This window comes from Balaenoptera physalus (assembly GCF_965194825.1).
Source record: "Balaenoptera physalus genome assembly, chromosome: 6".
Taxonomy (NCBI): Eukaryota; Metazoa; Chordata; class Mammalia; order Artiodactyla; family Balaenopteridae; genus Balaenoptera; species Balaenoptera physalus.
In genome coordinates this window covers 37,707,400-37,730,504 of record NC_138885.1, presented here as the reverse complement: position 1 = coordinate 37,730,504, position 23,105 = coordinate 37,707,400, and the positions used below count along the sequence as shown (strand labels likewise).

Genomic DNA, 23,105 nt, shown 5'->3' with positions numbered 1-23,105 from the left:
AACTTTATATACCAAATTTTTTTTACTTGATTTTATATCAACTAGTAATCAATATGGTTTTTATTCCTACATTCTGCTTTATATTTTAAAGTGGGAGGAAATATATATATTTTTTTACATAAAAGCCGTGTACCTTAAGAAATATACATGAAACTGCATATATTAATACAGTTCATAAATTATAGAGATATTTGTACTGTAAAAAAATTAAAATGTGAAATAAACAACATCTCTGTGGGTTCGTAGAACAAATTGGGATCAATGACACCTACAAAAAAACCAAAAAAAACCCCCAAACAACAACAAAAACAAAACAACAAATAAAAAATTTGTATGCTTCCCAAACCATGATTTCATTTGACCCTTATGACAATCAAGTGATGTTAAGTACTTTACTCAAGTTTAGACAGCTAATACATGGCAGCTAAAAACCCTAATTCAAGGTTTTGATCTCTAAGCCTCAGAACGCTTCCACTATTACCTGTTATTTTTCACGAAGAAAACTTTATGGAGAGGCCAGAGCTTGAAGGTGAAAAAGAGCTTGCTGGGTGAAAAAAAAAGAGAAGGTTTACTTTTCAGATGATGATACTGCATACCAAAAAATCCATAGGTGGGAAAAAATGTGTGTTTTAGGGAGGTGAATGATAACAATGAATGAAGTAAAGTATTAAGTACTGAAAATACTTGTATACAATACCAATTGTAATTAATTGTAATTAATGCTAATAAGTTTCAACTAGACCATGATATTAGGCCAAGGAGTTTTGATTTATTGTGGCCAGCAACTGAGAACAATTATGCTTTAGAGACTAGTCATTGGGTGAAAGCTGTATTTGTAAAACCAATTCTAAGAATGCATTGATGATAAAAAAAAAAAGATAACTTCTAGCATATCAAAGAAAGTTCAATTGCTAGAACTTCACTCACCAACTGTATATTGAACACTGTTTAATCTGTGTCAGGCAGTATACTAGATGTTTGTTTCCCAGTCAGAGAGAGAGGGAAGTTTATAAAAGAGCATGTGTGAAATGCATCTGTGTTCATGGAATAGTATAAATAACAACAGCAATAATGTGACAAGAGTTTAAGAAGCACGAAAAATAATGGTGGAAATTGTGTCTAAGAGAAAGGAATTCTGATCAGCTTTTGAAGGACCTTGTATGCCTTTGGCTTCACTGTTAGTGGTATCCCTAAAACCTTGGGGAGAAGCTCAGCAGAGTTGGAAGCAGTGGCTGGAGTAAGAAGGGAATGGGAATACAGCAGGTGCAGTCTATATTTTGAAGAAGTTTAACAGTTAAGAAAAGTAGGAAAGAAGGGATACTACCTCAAGAAATGTTCAATCAGAAAAAGAGACTTTGTTCTTGAGTGTAGGTTTAAAAAAATTGAATGAGATTGCAGGCAAGAGTTAGACCTATTGGAAAGATAGACATGGGAAATACAGCCAAGCAGCAAATTTTGATGGAACAAAACCCCCAAAGAGGGATGTGACAGAGTGTAGGGTGAGGAGGTTAACTTCGGTGGGGGAGGATTGATACTGGTCCTGCTAAGATATGATGATATTGTGACAAGTGCAGATATTTGACCATATCTGCCATTATAGAAGAAAAATCTCCACTCCTTCACAAAATGCACTATCTCGATTATCTTTAGTCAGAAAGGACATTTGATGAGATTTGTCTTCCACTATCACTTTAACTGAACAGAGTTATGTTTAAAAATAATTTGAACATTCAAGAACATACAGATGAATCATGCTATCCTTGCATTATCCTGGAAGGCTTATTTGTAAAATGAGGTTCATTAAAAAATGGAAGCTATTTCAGCTAATTGGGTAAGGCTTATAGAAAATTTAAAAACATGGATACTATTCTCCTGTGTTTATATATTTTAAATCCTCCTCATGATAGAGTTTTTCTTTCTTGTAATTAATTACTATATTTTAAATTCTGCTACCTTGCTCAGGTCACCTAAAATTAGATGTGAGGGACTGGAAATGTTTTCTAAATGTGCATTACTGACAACTGAAGTGATATTCTCACCAGGACTACCATACTTGTTAAAATTTTAAGAATCTTTGTACTATTTTAAAATTTCTCATGTGCTAATCTGTTATCACAGTGTCTCTCTCAGGTCCCCCCAAGTCCTCATGATTTAGCAACTAAAGAGATAATTCTGGGTATATCAGAGAGCCTCCAACCCTGTTCCTTGCTATGTCCAAATAATGATTGCTGGTTGTGAAATGCTCTGAATGCCTGAAAGTCTTCATGAGATGAATCATTTAATGCAACATGGACATATTCTGAGGAATTCATGCAGCCTCCATTATCCTGTGCCTCTTCTTGTCACACGTAAATAGGTAGAAGTAGTGATCAGGGTGAGTTTTCTCTCTGTTATCAGGGTGGACTAAAGGAGCCTCATGGGTTATACACACCGTTACTTCAGAAATGTTCATTGGGAATCAAGGATGGATTATTGCCCAAAGAAATAGTACACTGTTTACATATTGCCTGGTTTCAGTTGAGAATTTGAATTGAGGCAAGCATTGCCATTTCTCAAACTGTCCCATCTCTATCTCCATTTTCAAGAAAGACAACAACATTTTGGTTTTAGCAGTTTTCCAGCTGAAGTATATCAGCATTGGTCAAAGAGGTTAAAGGTATTGATTCCCTCAATTTTGAGGTTAATTCCCAAGGCCTGGGGCAACCTCTACACTTATTCTACAGATAATTTCTGCTATTTACTTCGGTGTAACTTGCAAATTTTCATTGTCTTAATATGTTTTGGTATGAAAATTTGGGAAGAACTGGTTAAGGTACAATCCATTAAGCCATCACCCAGCTGTCTTACCAGTTACCCAGCAGTGAGGGGAACCAAGACAAGAGTATATCAAGGGCGGGGGGAAGACAATAGTAGCTAGTCTATGAAGAAACCAATTGACTCTTTCATTCTTCTAAACGAATTTCTCTTTTGTCCCTACATGTTACCAGTAGAAAGAATCTAATGGTTCTATATATTGCCCTGAGAAATCCAAACATTTTTTCCTGTTTTCTCAAAATTTATAAGTAGCTGAGCCTTTTCCCTTAACACCAGATGTACATTTTCACTCCTTTTGTCATGTTCATCAGTTACCTGACAGTCTTAAAAATGAAAACTCATACTTGTATTTGAGCCAACACAAGTATCACTTTTTAAAAAAATCTTGCTTTTTTAGAACTACTGATGCATTTTTGGTTTCTAACTAAAAATTTTTATAATCTCCTGGGTTTATGAAGTATTTTGACAAAACGAATACCCTTGTATAACAATAATTGTATAAATATACATGAAAACATACAAGGAAACCTATTAGTGGTAACACTTTAGCTAGTGAAGCTACATCATAAAAATTTGTTGACTTCCCCAAACAAATGGTTGAACAAATACTTAATTTTGCACATCCTAGAAGATGTTAGATAGGCCTTTTCATTATTGTTATTATTTTGCCTCAACTAAGTAAAGTAAAACATACATTTTTTGAGGTTTTTTTTTTTCTTTAGGGGCTTGCAACAGAAGAGAACGTTATAAGATGTAACACCTTCTCAAAACATTCTTAACTATGATAACAGCAATCACTTATTTAACGCTTGCCAAGAAAAATGCTAAGAGCTTTTGATACAATTCTTATAACAACCTGGTAAAACACAGAGAAAGTACAAAACTTACCCAAGTTACTCAGTTTATAATTGATGGGACCAGAAATTAGACTCAAGAATCTGGCTCCAGATTCTCCACTACAAGAATCTCCACTGCACTGCATTTATTTACATGACTAACACATGTTGAATTCCTACTCTGAGCCTACATCTCACAGTGCTTTGCCATGAATAACTTTTGACCCTCACAACAACCCACTGGTAGACTCAGTTGATATTTCCATTTACAGCTGAGAAAACTAATGCTAAATTAATTAAATTAATGCCCCATAGGTATTGACAAAACTGTGATTATAAATCCTAAGTGTGTCTTGACTGAAAAATCTGGGCAATTGCAATAATCAGTGTCAGATTAGTACATGACTGTAGCCTTATTATGTGACTGTACTTTGGATTTGAGAGATGTGGGCAAGATTACGGATCATTATGAGAGAAATTGGATGAAAGATGGTGGAATAGAAGGATGTGCTCTCACTCCCTCTTACGAGAACACCAGAATCACAACTAACTGCTGAACAATCATCAACAGGAAGAAACTGGAACTCAACAAAAAAGATACCCCACATCCAAACACGAAGGAGAAGCCACAGTGAGATGGTAGGAAGGGCACAATCACAATAAAATAAAATCCCTTAACTGCTGGGTGGGTGACTCACAAACTGGAGAACAATTATACCACAGAAGTCCACCCACTGGAGTGAAGGTTCTGAGCCCCACATCAGGCTTCCGAACCTGGGGGTCTGGCAATGGGAGGAGGAATTCCTAGAGAATCAGACTTTGAAGGCTGGTGGGATTTGATTGCAGGACTTCGACAGAACTGGGGGAAACAAAGACTCCACTCTGGAGGGCATACAAAAAGTAGTGTGTCTGTCGGGACCCAGGGAAAGGAGCAGTGACCCCATAGGAGACTGAACCAGAGCTACCTGCTAGTGTTGGAGTGTCTCCTGCAGAGGGAGAGGGTGCCTGTGTCTCACCATGAGGACAAGGACACTGGCAGCAGAAGTTCTGGGAAGTACTCCATGGCGTGAGCCCTCCCAGACTCAGCAATTAACCCCACCAAAGAGCCAGGTAGGCTCCAGTGTTGGGTCGCCTCAGGCCAAACAACCAACAGGGAGGGAACCCAGGCCCACCCATTAGCAGTCAAGCAGATTAAAGTTTTACTGACTTATGCCTACCAGAGCAACACACAGCTCTACCCACCACCAGTCCCTCCCATCAGGAAACTTACATAAGCCTCTTAGATAGCCTCATCCACCAGAGGGCAGACAGCAGAATCAAGAAGAACTACAGTCCTGCAGCCTGTGGAACAAAAACCACATTCACGGAAAGATAGACAAGATGAAAAGGCAGAGGGCTATGTACCAGATGAAGGAACAAGATAAAACCCCAGAAAAACAACTAAATGAAGTGGAGATAGACAACCTTCCAGAAAAAGAATTCAGAATAATGATAGTGAAGATGATCCAGGACTTCGGAAAAAGAATGGAGGCAAAGATCGAGAAGATACAAGAAATGTTTAACAAAGACCTAGAAGAATTAAAGAACAAACAAACAGAGATGAACAATACAATAACTGAAATGAAAACTACACTAGAAGGGATCATTACCAGAATAACTGAGGCAGAAGAACGGATAAGTGACCTGGAAGACAGAATGGTGGAATTCACTGCTGCAGAACAGAATAAAGAAAAAAGAATGAAAAGAAATGAAGACAACCTAAGAGACCTCTGAGACAACATTAAACGCAACAACATTCGCATTATAGGGGTCCCAGAAGGAGAAGAGAGAGAGAAAGGACCCGAGAAAATATTTGAAGAGATTATAGCTGAAAACTTCCCTAACATGGGAAAGGAAATAGCCACCCAAGTCCAGGAAGTGCAGAGAGTCCCATACAGGATAAACCCAAGGAGAAACACGCCGAGACACATAGTAATCAAATTGGCAAAAATTAAAGACAAAGAAAAATTACTGAAAGCAGCAAGGGAAAAACGACAAATAACATACAAGGGAACTCCCATAAGGTTAGCAGCTGATTTCTCAGCAGAAACTCTACAAGCCAGAAGGGAGTGGCATGATATACTTAAAGGGATAAAAGGGAAGAACATACAACCAAGATGACTCTACCCAGCAAGGATCTCATTCAGATTCCATGGAGAAATCAAAAGCTTTACAGACAAGCAAAAGCTAAGAATTCAGCACCACCAAACCAGCTCTACAACAAATGCTAAAGGAACTTCTCTAAGTGGGAAACACAAGAGAAGAAAAGGACCTACAAAAAGAAACCCAAAACAATTAAGAAAATGGTCATAGGAACATACCTGTCGATAATTACCTTAAACGTGAATGGATTAAATGCCCCAACCAAAAGACACAGGTTTGCTGAATGGATACAAAAACAAGACCCATATATATGCTGTCTACAAGAGACCCACTGCAGACCTAGGGACACATTCAGATGGAAAGTGAGGGGATGGGATAAGATATTCCATGCAAATTGAAATCAAAAGAGAGCTGGAGTAGCACTATGTATATCAGATAAAATAGATTTTAAAATAAAGAATGTTACAAGAGACAAGGAAGGACACTACATAATGATCAAGGGATCAACCCAAGAAGAATATATAACAATTATAAATATATATGCACCCAACATAGGAACACCACAATACATAAGGCAACTGCTAACAGCTATAAAAGAGGAAATCGACAGTAACACAGTAAAAGTGGGGGACTTTAACACCTCACTTACACCAATGGACAGATCATCCAAACAGAAAATTAATAAGGGAACACAAGCTTTAAATGACACAACAGACCAGATAGGTTTAATTGATATTTATAGGACATTCCATCCCAAAACAGCAGATCACTCTTTATTCTCAAGTGTGCATGGAACATTCTCCAGGATAGATCACATCTTGGTTCACAAATGAAGCCTCGGTAAATTTAAGACAATTGAAATCATATCAAGTATCTTTTCTGACCACAATGCTATGAGATTAGAAATCAATTACAGGGAAAAAATATAAAAAACACAAACACATGGAGGCTAAACAATACGTTACTAAATAACCAAGAGATCACTGAAGAAGTCAAAAAAGAAATCAAAAAATACCTGGAGACAAATGACAATGAAAACACGATGATCCAAAACCTGTGGGATTCAGCAAAAGCAGTTCTAAGAGGGAAGTTTATAGCTATACAAGCCTTCCTCAAGAAACAAGAAAAATCTCAAATAAACAATTTAACCTTACACCCAAAGGAACTAGAGAAAGAAGAACAAACAAAACCCAAAGTTAGCAGAAGGAAAGAAATCATAAAGATCAGAGCAGAAATAAATGAAATAGAAACAAAGAAAAGAATAGCAAAGATCAATAAAACTAAAAGCTGGTTCTTTGAGAAGATAAACAATATTGATAAACCATTAGCCAGACTCATCAAGAAAAAGAGGGAAAGGGCTCAAATCAATAAAATTAGAAATGAAAAAGGAGAAGTTATGACCGACATAACAGAAATACAAAGCATCCTAAGAGACTACTATAAGCAACTCTATGCCAATAAAATGGACAACCTGGAAGAAATGGACAAATTCTTAGAAAGGTATAACCTTCCAAGACTGAACCAGGAAGAAATAGAAAATATGAACAGACCAATCACAAGTAATTAAATTGAAAGTGTGATTAAAAATCTTCCAACAAACAAAAGTCCAGGACCAGATGGTTTCACAGGTGAATTCTGTCAAACATTTAGAGAAGAGCTAACACCCATCCTTCTCAAACTCTTCCAAAAATTTACAGAGGAAGGAACACTCCCAAACTCATTCTATGAGGCCATCACCCTGATACCAAAACCAGACAAAGATATTACAAAAAAGGAAAATGACAGGCCAATATCACTGATGAATATAGATGCAAAAATCCTCAACAAAATACTAGCAAACAGAATCCAACAACACATTAAAAGGATCATACACCATTGATCTGATCAAGTGGGATTTATCCCAGTGATGCAAGGATTCTTCAGTATATGAAAATCAATCAGTGTGATACACCATATTAACAAATTGAAGAATAAAAACCATATGATCATCTCAATAGAGGCAGAAAAAGCTTTTGACAAAATTCAACACCCATTTATGATAAAAACCTCCAGAAAGTGGGCATAGGGGGAACCTACCTCAACATAATAAAGGCCATATATGGCAAACCCACAACAAACATCATTCTCAATGGTGAAAAACTGAAAGCATTTCCTCCAACATCAGGAACAAGACAAGGATGTCCACTTTCACCACTGTTATTCAACATAGTTTTGGAAGTCCTAGCCATGGCAATCAGAGAAGAAAAAGAAATAAAAGGAATCCAAATTGGAAAAGAAGAAGTAAAACTGTCACTGTTTGCAGATGACATGATACTATACATAGAGGATCCTAAAGAAGCCACCAGAAAATTCCTAGAGCTAATCAATGAATTTGGTAAAGTTGCAGGATACAAAATTAATGCACAGAAATCTCTTGCATTCCTATATACTAATGATGAAAATTCTGAAAGAGAAATTAAGGAAACACTCCCATTTACCATTGCAACAAAAAGGATAAAATACCTAGGAATAAACCTACCTAGGGAGACAAAAGACCTGTATGCAGAAAACTATAAGACACTGATGAAAGAAATTAAAGATGATACCAACAGATGGAGAGCTATACCATGTTCTTGGATTGGAAGAATCAGTATTGTGAAAAGGCTATACTACCCAAAGTATTCTACAGATTCAATGCAATCCCTATCAAATTACCAATGGCCTTTTTTACAGAACTAGAAGAAAAAATCTTAAAATTTGTATGGAGACACAAAAGACCCCAAACACCTAAAGCAATCTTGAGGGAAAAAAGCGGAGCTGGAGGAATCAGACTTCCTGACTTCAGACTATACTACAAAGGTACAGTAATCAAGACAATACAGTACGGGCAGAAAAACAGAAATATAGATCAATGGAGCAGGATAGAAAGCCCAGAGATAAACCCACGCACCTATGGTCAACTAATCTATGATAAAAGAGGCAAGGATATACAATGGAGAAAAGACAGTCTCTTCAATAAGTGGTGCTGGGAAAACTGGAGAGCTACATGTAAATGAATGAAATTAGAACCCTCCCTAACACCATACACAAAAATAAACTCAAAATGGATTAGAGACGTGAATGTAAGCCTGGACACTATAAAACTCCTAGAGGAAAACATAGGAAGAACACTCTTTGACATAAATCACAGCAAGATCTTTTTTGATCCACCTCCTAGAGTAATGGAAACAAAAACAAAAATGAACAAATGGGACCTAATGAAACTTAAAAGCTTTTGCACAGCAAAAGAAACCATAAACAAGACGAAAAGACAACCCTCAGAATGGGAGAAAATATTTGCAAACGAATCAACGGACAAAGGATTAATCTCCAAAATATATAAACAGCTCATGCAGCTCAATATTAAAAAACAACCCAATCCAAAAATGGGCAGAAGACCTAAATAGAAATTTTTCCAAAGAAGACATACACATGGCCAAGAAGCACATGAAAAACTGCTCAACATCACTAATTATTAGAGAAATGCAAATCAAAACTACAATGAAGTATCACCTCACGCCAGTTAGAATGGGCATCATCAGAGAATCTACAAACAACAAATGCTGGAGAGGGTGTGGAGAAAAGGGAATCCTTTTGCACTGTTGGTGGGAATATAAATTGTTACAGCCAGTATGGAGTTTCCTTAAAAAACTAAAAATAGAATCACCATATGATCCAGCAATCCCACTACTGGGCATGTACCCAGAGAAAACCATAATTCAAAAAGACACATGCACCCCAATGTTTATTTCAGCACTATTTTTAATAGCCAGATCATGGAAGCAACCTAAATGCCCATCGCCAGACGAATGGATACAGATGATGTGGTACATATATACAGTGGAATATTGCTCAGCCATAAAAAGGAACAAAATTGGGTCATTTGTTGAGACGTGGATGGATCTAGAGACTGTCATACAGAGTTAAGTAAGTCAGGAAGAGAAAAACAAATATTGTATGTTAACTCATATATGTGGAACCTAGAAAAATATTACAGATGGACCGATTTGCAGAGCAGAAATTGAGACACAGATGCAGAGAACAAACGTATGGACACCAAGGGGGGAAAGCGGCAGGGGGTGGGGTTGGTGGTGTGATGAATTGGGCGATTGGGATTGACATGTATACACTGATGTGTATAAAATGGATGACTAATACGGACCTGCTGTATAAAAAAAATAAATAATATAAAATTCAAAAATTCAAAAACATAATGTTTTCAGTGTATATGTTTTCGAAGTAGCTATGCATCAGAGCAAAAGCACAGTATCTGTTCATCTAATAGTATTTTGCATTATAAGAATACAAGGGAAAAGATCTTCCAGAACCCTAGTTGATCATCTCTAGAGGAGTGTCTGTACAGATTATCTGGCCTCCTTATTCAGGAAGCACAAAGAACCTTTCTTTATGTATTTGCGTATTATGGACGGATTTGTTTGTATAAAATGGGCAGGCTCTACAGTGATTTCTAGTGCTAACCCCCAGTTCCTCTTCACTGCAGAACTGCTGATAACTCATTTGGGGTCTCTGTGCACTCAGACATAACATAGGATAATTCCAACTGTATTTTGGTTACATTATTTAGCTTTGATATCTCAAGTTTCCAAATCTGTAAAATGGAAACAGCAATAGTACCAGTTCAAAAGGCTGTTAGGAAGATTAAATGAGTTAATACATGTAAAGCACTTAGTGCCTAACACTTGATGTGTACTCATCAATTAAAAATAAAAAATAAAATAAATAAATAAATAAAAAGTGCCATGCCAAGAAGTTGCCATTATGCATATTTCACAGTTGAGGGACTTGAAACTTACAGGGTTTAAGCACCTTGCCCACTTATCTAAGGATAGGAAATAGAACAGTGACTCAAACCAACCCTTAGATTTTCAATCCATGCCTCTTTAAGGGTTGAAAGAATACTTGTGTTTTAAATGCATTATTTGAAAAACATACATATTATTTTATTTCCTATGCAGCCTTTAAAAATTAGTTTTTTTTATTACGTAGGCCAGTTTTGATGTCTCTGAGAATCAGAGCTGCCCTCCGGGAGTATTGTCTATCATTTTATTTTGCAAATTCACGCTAGTGATTTCTTGTGCTTAACAGTTTTAGTGTTAAAAAAAAAAAAAAAAAAAAGCTAAATCACTGTGTTCCTTTTTGCATTTTTCCAGGTCCTGAGGAGGTAGAAATCAAGTGCCCCTTGAATCACATTGCTTGCCTTGGTGCCAACAAATGTGTTCATTTATCCCAGCTCTGCAACGGCGTCCTGGACTGCTCAGATGGGTATGATGAAGGAGTTCATTGCCGTGGTGAGTCCATTTGTGGAAAAATACAACTGAAATATTGAATTTTTCATAGTTTTCATGAAAGTTCAAAGAGAACCTATAACCTGTCTTTTCTTTCAACCACAACCTTATCAGTTATTGAGAAAGCATGAGTTTTATTGCCAGAGACACTCAATATGCATTTCAAAGCTGTAACTATTGTGCTTTATTGAAAAATGCTGTTAGAAAAAAAAATACATTTAGACTTTGAAGTTGGGCTCTTAAACAATTATCTATTTCATAGAAAGGAGTACTTTTGAGCAAAGGACAAATGAGAAGTCTTAGTCACAGTATTGATACCATACATATAAAACTTGTTTCTCTGAACTGTTGCTTAAACAAAGGGTATTTGAAGTAAAAGCTCTGCAACCAAATATTTTAATAGAATGTATCATGGGAAATTTTCCCTAAATATTATTTCCATGAAGTTATACTGTTAACTTTCTTGTAATTTTCATTCTTGTTGAAAACCTACATTCTACAGTGGTCAAGGGTTTACCTATATACTAATGATAGGAGTGACTGAATCTCAAACTTATAAGAAGTTAATTGGAACTGGTATATTCCAATAGAACTGGTTGGGAAGGGGAGGATAAAATGTTAGACACAGAAACAGGAAAAAGTTGAGGATTAAGGTAAGAACTGTGATCTGGAAACAGAATCAAGGTTTCAGTCAAGTGAATCAGTCCTCAACTTGGAGTCGGGAAAGAAACCGCTGAATCAGAAGGTTCTAACTCAGATTCTAGCATGTTGAATGTAACACAAAGGATGTTTATTGAAACTGTCAAAGAGTAACGCGTTCTTCATGTTGAGGTCAGTGAGACAATAAGGAATGGAAGGAACTGTAGAAATCTGGAGGTGCATGTCTGGTGTCTGGACAGATTCACACTACATTGCTGCCATTTTGGAAAGGTCCTAAGTCACCAAAAGTTTCAGGTTTTCAGGAGGAGCTCCACATCTTTGTGTTTAAAGTGTTCAAAGTTAGCTACTGCTTTTTAAACATTGTATGGTCAGCAATGTACAGGCCTAACGAAACTTGTCTGGAGATCTGACAGGGCTTACTGGCTGCCAGTTTCCCACATTTGGGCTGAAATAAACTGGATTCAAAACCAGAGATGGAGACATATATTAGAAAAAGAGTAAATCTTTGTTTAGAAAGGTAATTCAAAGTGGTAAGGATGTTGAGAGAGCATAGATCAGCTGGATCACTAGGTCTTTTCCCTCTTTCTAAAGGAATGTCCAATTACTCTGGCCCTGTAGACGTATTCAGATTGAGAAGTTAAAGGTCTTCCTTCTTTGGCCAAGTTTCCTTTCTTAGCCTTGAACTCTGACAGGGTCACATAAGGAGCCAGTTGATTCTTAGTTTTACTTATGAACATGTGTAATAATAATTAATAAGAAATTTTATTTTTATTTAGAGGCTTTGTGACGTGTACTCCTTTTTATAATTGTATAGTTTTAAAAGTGATATTAATAGAAAGTAAATTAGTGAATTACAAAGTAATAGAAGTTAAAGAGTTTAATTTTCTTTTCAGAAATTAATTATATTTTCTAGAGCCTAATTCTATTTGCTTTAGTTATAATTCAGGGTTCTTATTACATTTAAAATAAAATTTCAGATAGACATGTGTGACTAAGCTTCTAAAAGAGTGAAATCATCACATTGCCAAATACTTCTCAGAGGTGATTATACAGATTTGAATATCTTAAACATATTTCAGTGCTGTGGATCATATGAAAATATATCTGAGTTCTCTAATAAAATTTAGAGCTGAGATTTAAAAGATAAAGGGATATGTTAATAGTAAAACAGGGGAACAACTAACTATTCAATATCTGAACAAAAATAAAATGATATTAAGTTCTGTTGATTTTTGAAAAGACAGCATATACTTCAGACTGAGATTTAGAATTTGTAGTTGCTTACGCTTCCATCTTTTTTCCTGTTCTAATTTAGGTTTCCAGCTGTTCCAAGTTTCATATCTTTATCACAGTGACAACCTTTTTTATTTCTTAATTTGCCAGTAGGAGGCTGATTGTACCACTTTGGCCTTTTTAATAGTTCTAAATTTCACCAAATAAAGTGTTTTAAAAGACAACGTATTATGACCTGTAGTGGACTTAGAAATAAGAAATATATTTGGATCTCTACCTGTTATTTACCTCAGTAGAGGGGTTTTCACCTAATTCTGTGGCCTTGCACAACTACATAGAATGGTAGGATCAAGATGACTGAATGACACAGTGATTCCAGAGTCAGTGGTTTAATAAAAAGTATTTCTGCATTGAGAAAGAAAAATCAGAAATGTGTTTCCCTCCTTGGCCTGATAGAGTGCCCCAGACACATAGACAAAATACAAATCTTGGAAGCAACACCAGATTTATATCCCATGTATATGGTTTGTGTTTAGAACAGATGATTGATTATATGCAAAAGTATATCATGGGAACTGAGTGTACTTCCCAACTTCAGCCTTCCTTCTGATTCTGGGTCACATTCAATGAAAAGATGTTTTCTGAGGAGTTCATTAGGCAACAGCCCCATCAAGTCTCTAAGGACTTTTTCATCTACTATAGACATACAATAAAGAAAGAAACCAGGTTAATTCAAACATCGCATTGATTTTTAGAAATGCTTTTCTCTATAGAAAATTTCTTTTTAAATCACTGCTCTTTCCATTTCTTCCGTTTTGTTGGGTTCCAAGCACACACTCTAAATAATTATGAAGCCTAAGACACAATTCAAAGATGGATATGTTGTCTTTATCCTCATAAAAGTTCTGAAGTACGTTTGGTGATATATTTGTAGCCTTTATGAAAATTAATAAAGAGAAAAATATAACATTTTGGAGGTGATATTTTGGTCTTGGGAATGCTTTTGTATCAACTGAATTGTTTTCTGAATGGTTTCCTAGAAAAAATCAATTTCTCCTTGGTAAGGGTAATGAAAAGATATCTATTATTAATGATTTTCTATAACACTGACACTTTAATCTCCATAATTTAGCTTCATTTAAAGAAAACAATGGACTTTTGCATATGGGTGTACTTATATATAGGACTGTGCTTGTAAAAATTTTACAATAGGAACCTTCAAAATCACCACATATATTTCAGATAATTTCATGTCTTCCTACATAATATTTCATATTGGTGGTAATATCACTATATGTAAATTGCATGAGCAATGAAAACATATTCTATACAGTATGATGCCTCTGAATACAGGATAGTTCCACAAAAATCCCTTCTCCAGAATGCTGGAGGAAGTGAACAAATTCAACTAATGGAGAATACTTGGACTGAGGTGTATCAAAACACCATTTTAATATTTGACATTCTTAAGATAATTCATTTTGTTGACATTTAAAGTAGCTATAAAGCAGAGAAGCCCTCTTTTTATTCACAACCCTAGTTAAATTACATTTGCAGTCCAAAACGGTTGCATATTTAAATGCTCAAGTGACTGACAGTCTCTGTGGCGCTATCTGCTATTACTCTTTTAAAAGAATATGGGAACTCTTCCGGTCACTGCAAAAAGGGATTCTCTCTTCTGTGGCCCTAAAAAAGTGATTATGTAATCTATGTTTTCCAGTAAGCATTCCAATATCCCTTTAAATTCAAGGGGATAAGTGTGTGAAGAGCTTACTAAAACTGATTAGGGAATGACACTCTCTGACATCTGAAAAGCTCCCCACACAGACACACAAGTATGCTTACACAGACACACATTCTCTTCTTTTCTGATTTCTCTTTTCTAAACCTCTTCCTACATGATTCTGAGTGTATAATATATTAATTTGGTGTATTTGATCAGGAACCTAAAGAAGAATAAGATTCTCTTATGTATCATCTAACTCCTTGAAATAATGCATATTAAGAAATTTTAAAATTCCATTTGATTATTTTACTTGCCAATTAGAATATAATTTTCCTGATATGCAATTACATTTTTCTCTACCAACAATCTAATGTATTTATTTTAGATTCTAGTAATTCTAATATGTTTATTTTAATGTATTTATTTTAGACACTGACTTGTGTTTAAATTTTTATTTATTTATTTTTCTTTTATATTACTATTCATAAAACTAAATTCTTACGAGATGATGCCAAAAAATCCTGGAGGTAATTTACAAATTAGAGGCTTTCTCAAAATGGACCAAGGTAAATGGCAAACCTTATTAACTACAATGATTCACCATAGGAAAATTAGTAATCCTTAAAACGTCTGTGTGAATCTCATATATTCCAAATATTCCAAAAAGGAATTAATCTACCCCAATTAATTAGATTTAATTAATTGATTTGACAAAATTAAATTTTATAAAAGAGTTAGGAATTAATTCTTAACTCAAATTCAGGACTCTCCTTTCTGGAAAAATGAAAAAAACAAATATTTTATCTTGTGGTGGTGCTTCGTTAGTCATTATAACACTGATTTCAGAGTAGCATCAGAATAGTTTTTAGCTACCAAAAAGGAAGGAGGGAAAGAAAGAAGTTAATGAATTCAATAAGGAAAACAAATGAATCTGGAGCATTTTATTGTTTTTACTTTCATTTTATTGTATGAATGGATCTTGTTCTATTTCTATTTTAAAAGTTCCCATTGAAAAGTACTACCAATCTCTTTCTAAATTAAAATGAGCTTACCATGCTACAGAAGGGGATTTCAGCATGCAGAATCTGAAAACAAAGGTATGGAAAAGAGGTACAGTTATAAGCAGTGTTATAGAAAGTGTTATCTGTCAGCAACATAAAGCTTAAAGCACATGGAGGGAAACTTCACAGTGTGTACTCAAGTCACTTGAAACATCAGTAAACCTAGAGCTAGAAAACAAGCAAACTGGAATTAGCCAGGAGGACCTGGGTTTGTGTGCTCAGGCCACATTTGATTACTAAAGCTCCTGCAACTGTGTAGATCCTGCTATATTCTTTTCTTTGTGTTGGGCTGTGTTAAGGTGATCAGATAGTCTCAGATCTATCTTAAGTGTAAGCATTTTCTCCAAAGACATTAGTTTAAGCAATTGAGTTAGTTTAGTGAATGGCTATGACCCTTGACACTGGTTGGTTTCAGGGCCAAATTAATGCTTCTCAGAAGCAAAGCTACAATTCCTAGAAAGAACAGATCTTCTACAACTGTATCCTTCCTCTGCAACACTATTGCAGATGTAGTTTATGTTGACCAATGACACATACATGAAATTAGGAGAGTATACTTCTTGCAGGCTATTCTAATTATATATATGTATAGAGGTGTGTACATATACGTATATATGCATATATGCATAGGTTCACATATATATGTACATACATAAGTACATATATTCATTTTTCAGAGGTTTAGTTTTTTAACTTCTGCTTAATTAGAAAGATATTTGACTTTTTAACACTGATTTATCAGATATAATTGTGAACTAATCCTGCTAAAGAGAATTGGATTTCAAGTTTCATCTATTTGTTTGAATATGTTGACTTCTAGAGACAGTTAAATAGCTAACTGAATACCTGTGGGAAAAGTAACTAAGTAATTTGGCTCTATTTCATAGCCCAGAATTCAAAATGATAATCTAAGATTTTTTATTGGAAATAAATCTTTTTGTAGTGGATTTACATCTTTGGTTAATGTTAATATTATACCAACTAGTGCTCCCTCCCCCCAGACAGATTTATTTTTAAGAATAACTATGGAAACAAAATTTTGTAAATATAGAAAAAAATGGTGCATAGACATACTAATAGCTTAAAATGATCTAACATTGAAGGATCTAACTTAAAAAAAGAGATATTCTTTATTAAAATGTCATCTCAAATTCTCTCTCTCTCTCGTCTCCCCCCCCCCCACTCTTTCCCCATTTGGTGTCCATACATTTGTTCTCTACATCTGTGTCTCTATTTCTGCCTTGCAAACTGGTTCATCTGTACCATTTTTCTAGATTCCACATATATGCGTTAATATACGATATTTGTTTTTCTCTTTCTGACTTACTTGTATGACAGTCTCTAGGTCCTTCCATGTCTCTACAAATGACCCAATTTCGTTCCTTTTTATGGCTGAGTAATATTCCATTGTATATATGTACCACATCTTCTTTATCCATTTGTCTGTTGATGGACATTTAGGTTACTTCCATGACATGGCTATTGTAAACAGTGCTGCAATGAACATTGGGGTGCATGTGTCTTTTTGAATTATGGTTTTCTCAGGTTATGTGCCCAGAAGTGGGATTGCTGGGTCATATGGTAATTCTATTTTTAGTTTTTTAAGGAAACTCCATACTGTTCTCCATAGTGGCTGTATCAATTTACATTCCCACCAACAGTGCAAGAGTGTTCCCTTTTCTCTACACCCTCTCCAACATTTGTTGTTTCTACATTTTCTGATGATGCCCATTCTAACTGGTGTGAGGTGATACCTCATTGTAGTTTTGATTTGCATTTCTCTAATAATTAGTGATGTTGAGCAGCTTTTCATGTGCCTGTTGGCCATCTGTATGTCTTCTTTGGAGAATGTCTATTTAGGTCTTCTGCCCATTTTTTTGATTAGGTTGTTTGTTTTTTAATATTGAGCTGCATGAGCTGTTTATATATTTTGGAGATTAAATCCTTTGTCCATTGATTCGTTTGCAAATATTTTCTCCCATTCTGAGGGTTGTCTTTTCATTTTTTAATAGTTTCCTTTGTTGTGCAAAAGCTTTTAAGTTTAATTAAGTCCAATTTGTTTATTTTTGTTTTTATTTCCATTACTCTAGGAGGTGGGTTGAAAAAGATCTTGCTTTCATTTATGTCAAAGAGTGTTCTTCCTATGTTTTCCTCTAAGAGTTTTATAGTGTCCAGGCTTACATTCACGTCTCTAATCCATTTTGAGTTTATTTTTGTATATGGTGTTAGGGAGGTTTCTAATTTCATTCTTTTACATGTAGCTGCCCAGTTTTCCCAGCACCACTTATTGAAGAGACTGTCTTTTCTCCATTGTATATCCTTGCCTCCTTTGTCATAGATTCGTTGGCCATAGGTGCATGGGTTTATCTCTGGGCTTTCTATTCTGCTCCATTGATCTGTATTGCTGTTTTTGTGCCCATACTGTATTGTCTTGATTACTGTAGCTTTGTAGTATAGTCTGAAGTCAGGGAGTCTGATTCCTCCAGCTCCGTTTTTTTCGCTCAAGATTGTTTTGGCTATCTTTTGTGTCTCCATACAAATTTTAAGATTTTTTCTTCTAGTTCTGTAAAAAATGCCATTGGTAATTTAATAAGGATTGCATTGAATTTGTAGATGGCTTTTGGTAGTATAGTCATTTTCACCATATTGATTCTTCCAATCCAAGAACATGGTATATCTCTCCATCTGTTTGTGTCATCTTTGGTTTCTTTCATCAGTGTCTTATAGTTTTCTGAGTGCAGGACTTTTACCTCCTTAGGTAGGTTTATTCCTAGATATTTTTTTCTGTTTGTTGCAGTGGTGAATGGGATTGTTTCCTTAATTTCTCTTTCTGATCTTTCGTTGTTAGTGTATAGGAATGCAAGAGATTTCTGTGCATTAATTTTGTATCCTGCAACTTTACCAAATTCATTGATTAGCTCTAGTAGTTTTCTGGTGGCATCTTTAGGATTCTCTATGTATAGTATCATGTCATCTGCAAACAGTGACAGTTTTACTTCTTTTCCAATTTGGATTCCTTTTATTTCTTTTTCTTCTCTGATTGCTGTGGCTAGGACTTCCATAACTATGTTGAATAATAGTGGTGAGAGTGGACATCCTTGTCTTTTTCCTGATCTTAGAGGAAATGCTTTCAGTATTTCACCATTGAGAATTATGTTTGCTGTGGGTTTGTCATATATGGCCTTTCTTATGTTGAGGTAGGTTCCCTCTATGCCCACTTTCTGGAGAGTTTTTATCCAGAAATAATTTTTCTTTGTCTTTAATTTTTGCCAATTTGATTACTATGGGTCTTGGCGTGTTTCTCCTTGGGTTTATCCTGCCTGGGACTTTGTGCTTCCTGGACTTGGGTGGCTATTTCCTTTCCCATGTTAGGGAAGTTTTCGACTATAATCTCTTCAAATATTTTCTTAGGTCCTTTCTCTCTCTCTTCTCCTTCTGGGACCCCTATAATGCGAATGTTGTTGCGTTTAATGTTGTCTCAGAGGTCTCTTAGGTTGTCTTCATTTCTTTTCATTCTTTTTTCTTTATTCTGTTCTGCAGCAGTGAATTCCACCATTCTGTCTTCCAGGTCACTTATCCGTTCTTCTGCCTCAGTTATTCTGGTAATGATCCCTTCTAGTGTAGTTTTCATTTCAGTTATTGTATATTGTATTGTTCATCTCTGTTTGTTTGTTCCTTAATTCTTCTAGGTGTTTGTTCTTTAATTCTTCTAGGTCTTTGTTAAACATTTCTTGCATCTTCTCGATCTTTGCCTCCATTCTTTTCCCAAGGTCCTGGATCATCTTCAGTATCATTTTTCTGACTTCTTTTTGTGGAAGGTTGCCTAACTCTACTTCATTTAGTTGTTTTTCTGGGGTTTTATCTTGTTCTTTTATCTGATACACAGTCCTCTGCCTTTTCATTTTGTCTCTCTTTCTGTGAATGTGGTTTTCATTCCACAGGCTGCAGAATTGTAGTTCTTCTTGCTTCTGCTGTCTGCCCTCTGGTGGATGAGGCTATCCTATCTCTCTTCTTGACAGTGATTTCAAACTAACCTATACTACTTCAATATTTTTTGACCAAATCTTTTCCATGGTGATAATCCCGGTGCATTATGGACCTTCAGTTGTTGTTGTACTCTAGTTTCAGGTGATTTTGATTTTTAAATAGATACATGTCAAAATGTGGATCCACATCTCACACCCAATAGAGTATTTATTTTGTTTGTTTGCTTAATATTTGTAGTAGAAGACGTGACAATTGCTTTGATATAGAGCTTTACTCCTTGGTTCAGACTACTCCTATTATGCCTGTTCCTCAAACATAACAGCCTGTTAGATAGAAGGCCTGTATGAAACCCTAAAAAGCCAAAAAATCAGGTTTCCCACCTCCCAGTAATCTCTCCCCAACAGAATACACTTGTTAATATTTCTACCAGTTTTGGAACTGTTAATTTATATGAATATTCATGGGCACCGGGGCTCATCATTTATCTGGATCTTTTCCTCACCCGCCTCTTTCTGATATGATAGAAAACAAAGAATAGTTTGCAAGAAATAATAAAGGGTATGAAGCCAAAAGGGATATTATAAATGTGCCAATAGAAATACAGTAAAGTTTTCCCTATATTCAATTCATGTATTAACTCCAGTAAATATTTATTGAGCACTGACAGTATTCCAGGTGCTCACCTAAGCCCTAGTGATGTAGAAAGTCCTGTTTTCTGCCTTCATGGAATTCACACATCTTAATGGAGGAAGGTAAAAATGGCTAAGGTAGAATAAAATGAGGAGCATCTAATCCTGCTTGAGGGGCTGTAGGAGAATTCCCAAGAGAGTTGATATGCATCTTACTCTAGGAGTTGAGTAGGCAAATGAGAGAAGGAAGAACATTTCAAAAGTCAGGAACTATATGTACAGAGGCACAAGTGAGTAAGAAAGCATTGTACACTCAAGAGAGCTCTAAGTTATTTGCTTTGTTTGAAGCATAGTGTCCTGAGTAGAGAGAGATGAGTTTGAAGCTGAAAAAATACTTGGTATTAGACCTGGTGTGGTTACATTGGAATAAGGATGTGGTATGACCCACTTTAAATACATTGCATAAAACTGTAAAGAGAAAGAGTGTGAAAAATGACACTAGGATATATTCTCAATAATATTATAAGGATGCTATATTATACTGTTTTACTGTTAAGCACATGAAGACTAGAATTGTTGCATATATATAGCAGGTTATGTAACTTATTCTTAGAAGATTAAAATGCATTATTATAATCATGAAACTTTGAGCTAAACAGTCATCTATCCCTTCACATTGATCAGTTCCCAAAAGAAGACATGTTAAGTGTTATTCTTTAATGTGTCACTTGAATGTAGTTCCTGTAAGGGAAAGTCAAAATAGATGACATGTGGAGCCATATTAAGTGGATTCTTTTTTTAGACAAAAGTTAGGTACTAGGAAAATGTACTTACTATATTAAATAACCGGAATCCCATCTTTAACAAGCTACCAAAATACCACCTTAGTTGATGCCTCAGTTTTATCTTCTTGTATCTTAACTTTGGGAAATATATAACTGTTTCAACATTATTCAAAAGTATGAATTATAACAAACTGTCACTCAGGTCTCTACTCAGCCTCAAATGTGAGGCCAAATCCCCTATGATTTCATTATTTGGTTTTTGACACAAGCAGCTTGATATTTAAAAAAGTAAGAAATTAAAGCAAGTAGCTAAGGTTGAATGGCATCCCCAGGAGTCGCACAGAAAAGCAGTTTGAGAATAAAGTTTAAATACTGTGACCTTGAGTTTTCATTTGCCAGTTTTGACTACTGGGCCTTAACATATCAACTCAGAGATATGCATAAAATCGTTATGCTTCAGCATCCTTTCTGACCTGTTCTTAAAGCAGCACGATGGCTTGTAAAAAAACTCTACTGAAAACCATGTTGAACTAACTATATGTTCCCTGTCAGTTTTATTAATTGACCGAGCAGGAAAAAAAAAAATGTACTGAGTGAACAACAAGCTGAAAAACTACATAACAAGCTTGCAGAATTGAATGTCTCAATTTGACTCTTAGCTCTATCCCCTTGAGAAAATTAGTGCTTTCATTTGATGAGGGATGTGGAAAGGAAATGCAGAAGTGCATTTTAACTCCTTAAAGTAGCTTTGCAATATTAAAGATAGGAAGTTTAAAAAAAAACTCTTTAGGAATTCAACTTTCAAAATGGAAACTGGAAGGAAAAAAGAGAGATTTTCAAAGTCATTCAGTGGAGAAAGGTTACATTTTGAAGTAAAAATCAACACAATGCCATTCCAGTAAGAAGTAACCGTTAAATAGAAGATTTGAGATTTGTTAAGCCCCATGTGGAATTCTAGTAAATCTTACAGAATTCTGTAGAGGGAGATTTTCTACACTTCACAGCCAGTATTTTCAATTCTGAATTTCTAATCTGTTCAAAATTGCAGAACAAACTAGTTCTGCTGCCTTTTCTTTGATCCACTGTTATCACTTATATAGTAAGCTCTATTCCACTGAATCACATGTGTATTAATGTCGTCATAACTGAATATCTCAGTATATAAAATAATAGTCAAAAAAACAAAATAGCTGTGAAACTGGGCTCTTCTGAGCTCCCCATAATTAGTCAGTTCATAATCAAACCAAATTATTATTTGTTTTACTCATGTGAAGATGTAGAGAAATATGCATGTATATTTTAAGTTTCTCCAAACCTTTCTACATATATTTGCATATTTGAGTTTAGACACAACAAATTCATTAAAGATTAATCTTTTGGGGGAAAATACACCACCCAGGTTTATTTACACTAACGCAGAATTTGCATTCTAGCTCTCCGTTAGGTTTATGATTAAGAGAAAGCATGGAATTTGAAGTTTGGTTTCAAATGATGGACCTCTCTGTGCCACAGCGGATTGTGCACCAGTGCAGACAACCTGCTGTGGTTGTGGAAACCATAAGATGCTAACCAAAGTGAGATCACCCTGCTCACAGGGCTTCTTCTGAATTAGGTCAGTGTGACTAGAACCAAGGCTTGAGTGTTAGATCCAAGGAGAATTGGAAGGACAAGCTCCAAAGAGCAATTTACAGTTCTGTTAGCTGAAACGTGTGATGTGTTCTCATTCAGACTATGGGTGCGAAACCAAGAGTGCCAAGAAAAAAAATCTATACGGTTCAATAAATGGCTCTGAGATTTATCTGATATTTTCAGAGCAGAAGCACTAAGAACCTAAATTGTCTAATTTTTAGTTAGGTCAATTAAATATTGCTTAAGAGGTCTCTAAGAAATTTGGAGAGATATATTAGG

The 23,105-nt window shown here is 35.4% G+C and overlaps 1 protein-coding gene across 1 annotated transcript in view; it reads left to right on the top strand.

Annotated features, from left to right (window-relative positions):
• Positions 1–23,105, top strand: part of LRP1B (LDL receptor related protein 1B) — a 1,885,740-nt gene that overhangs the window by 672,431 nt on the left and 1,190,204 nt on the right. The window contains exon 4 of the mRNA XM_082465229.1: positions 10,982–11,119. Within this exon, the coding sequence (XP_082321355.1) occupies positions 10,982–11,119 (138 nt within the window). The remainder of the gene's footprint in view (positions 1–10,981; positions 11,120–23,105) is intronic.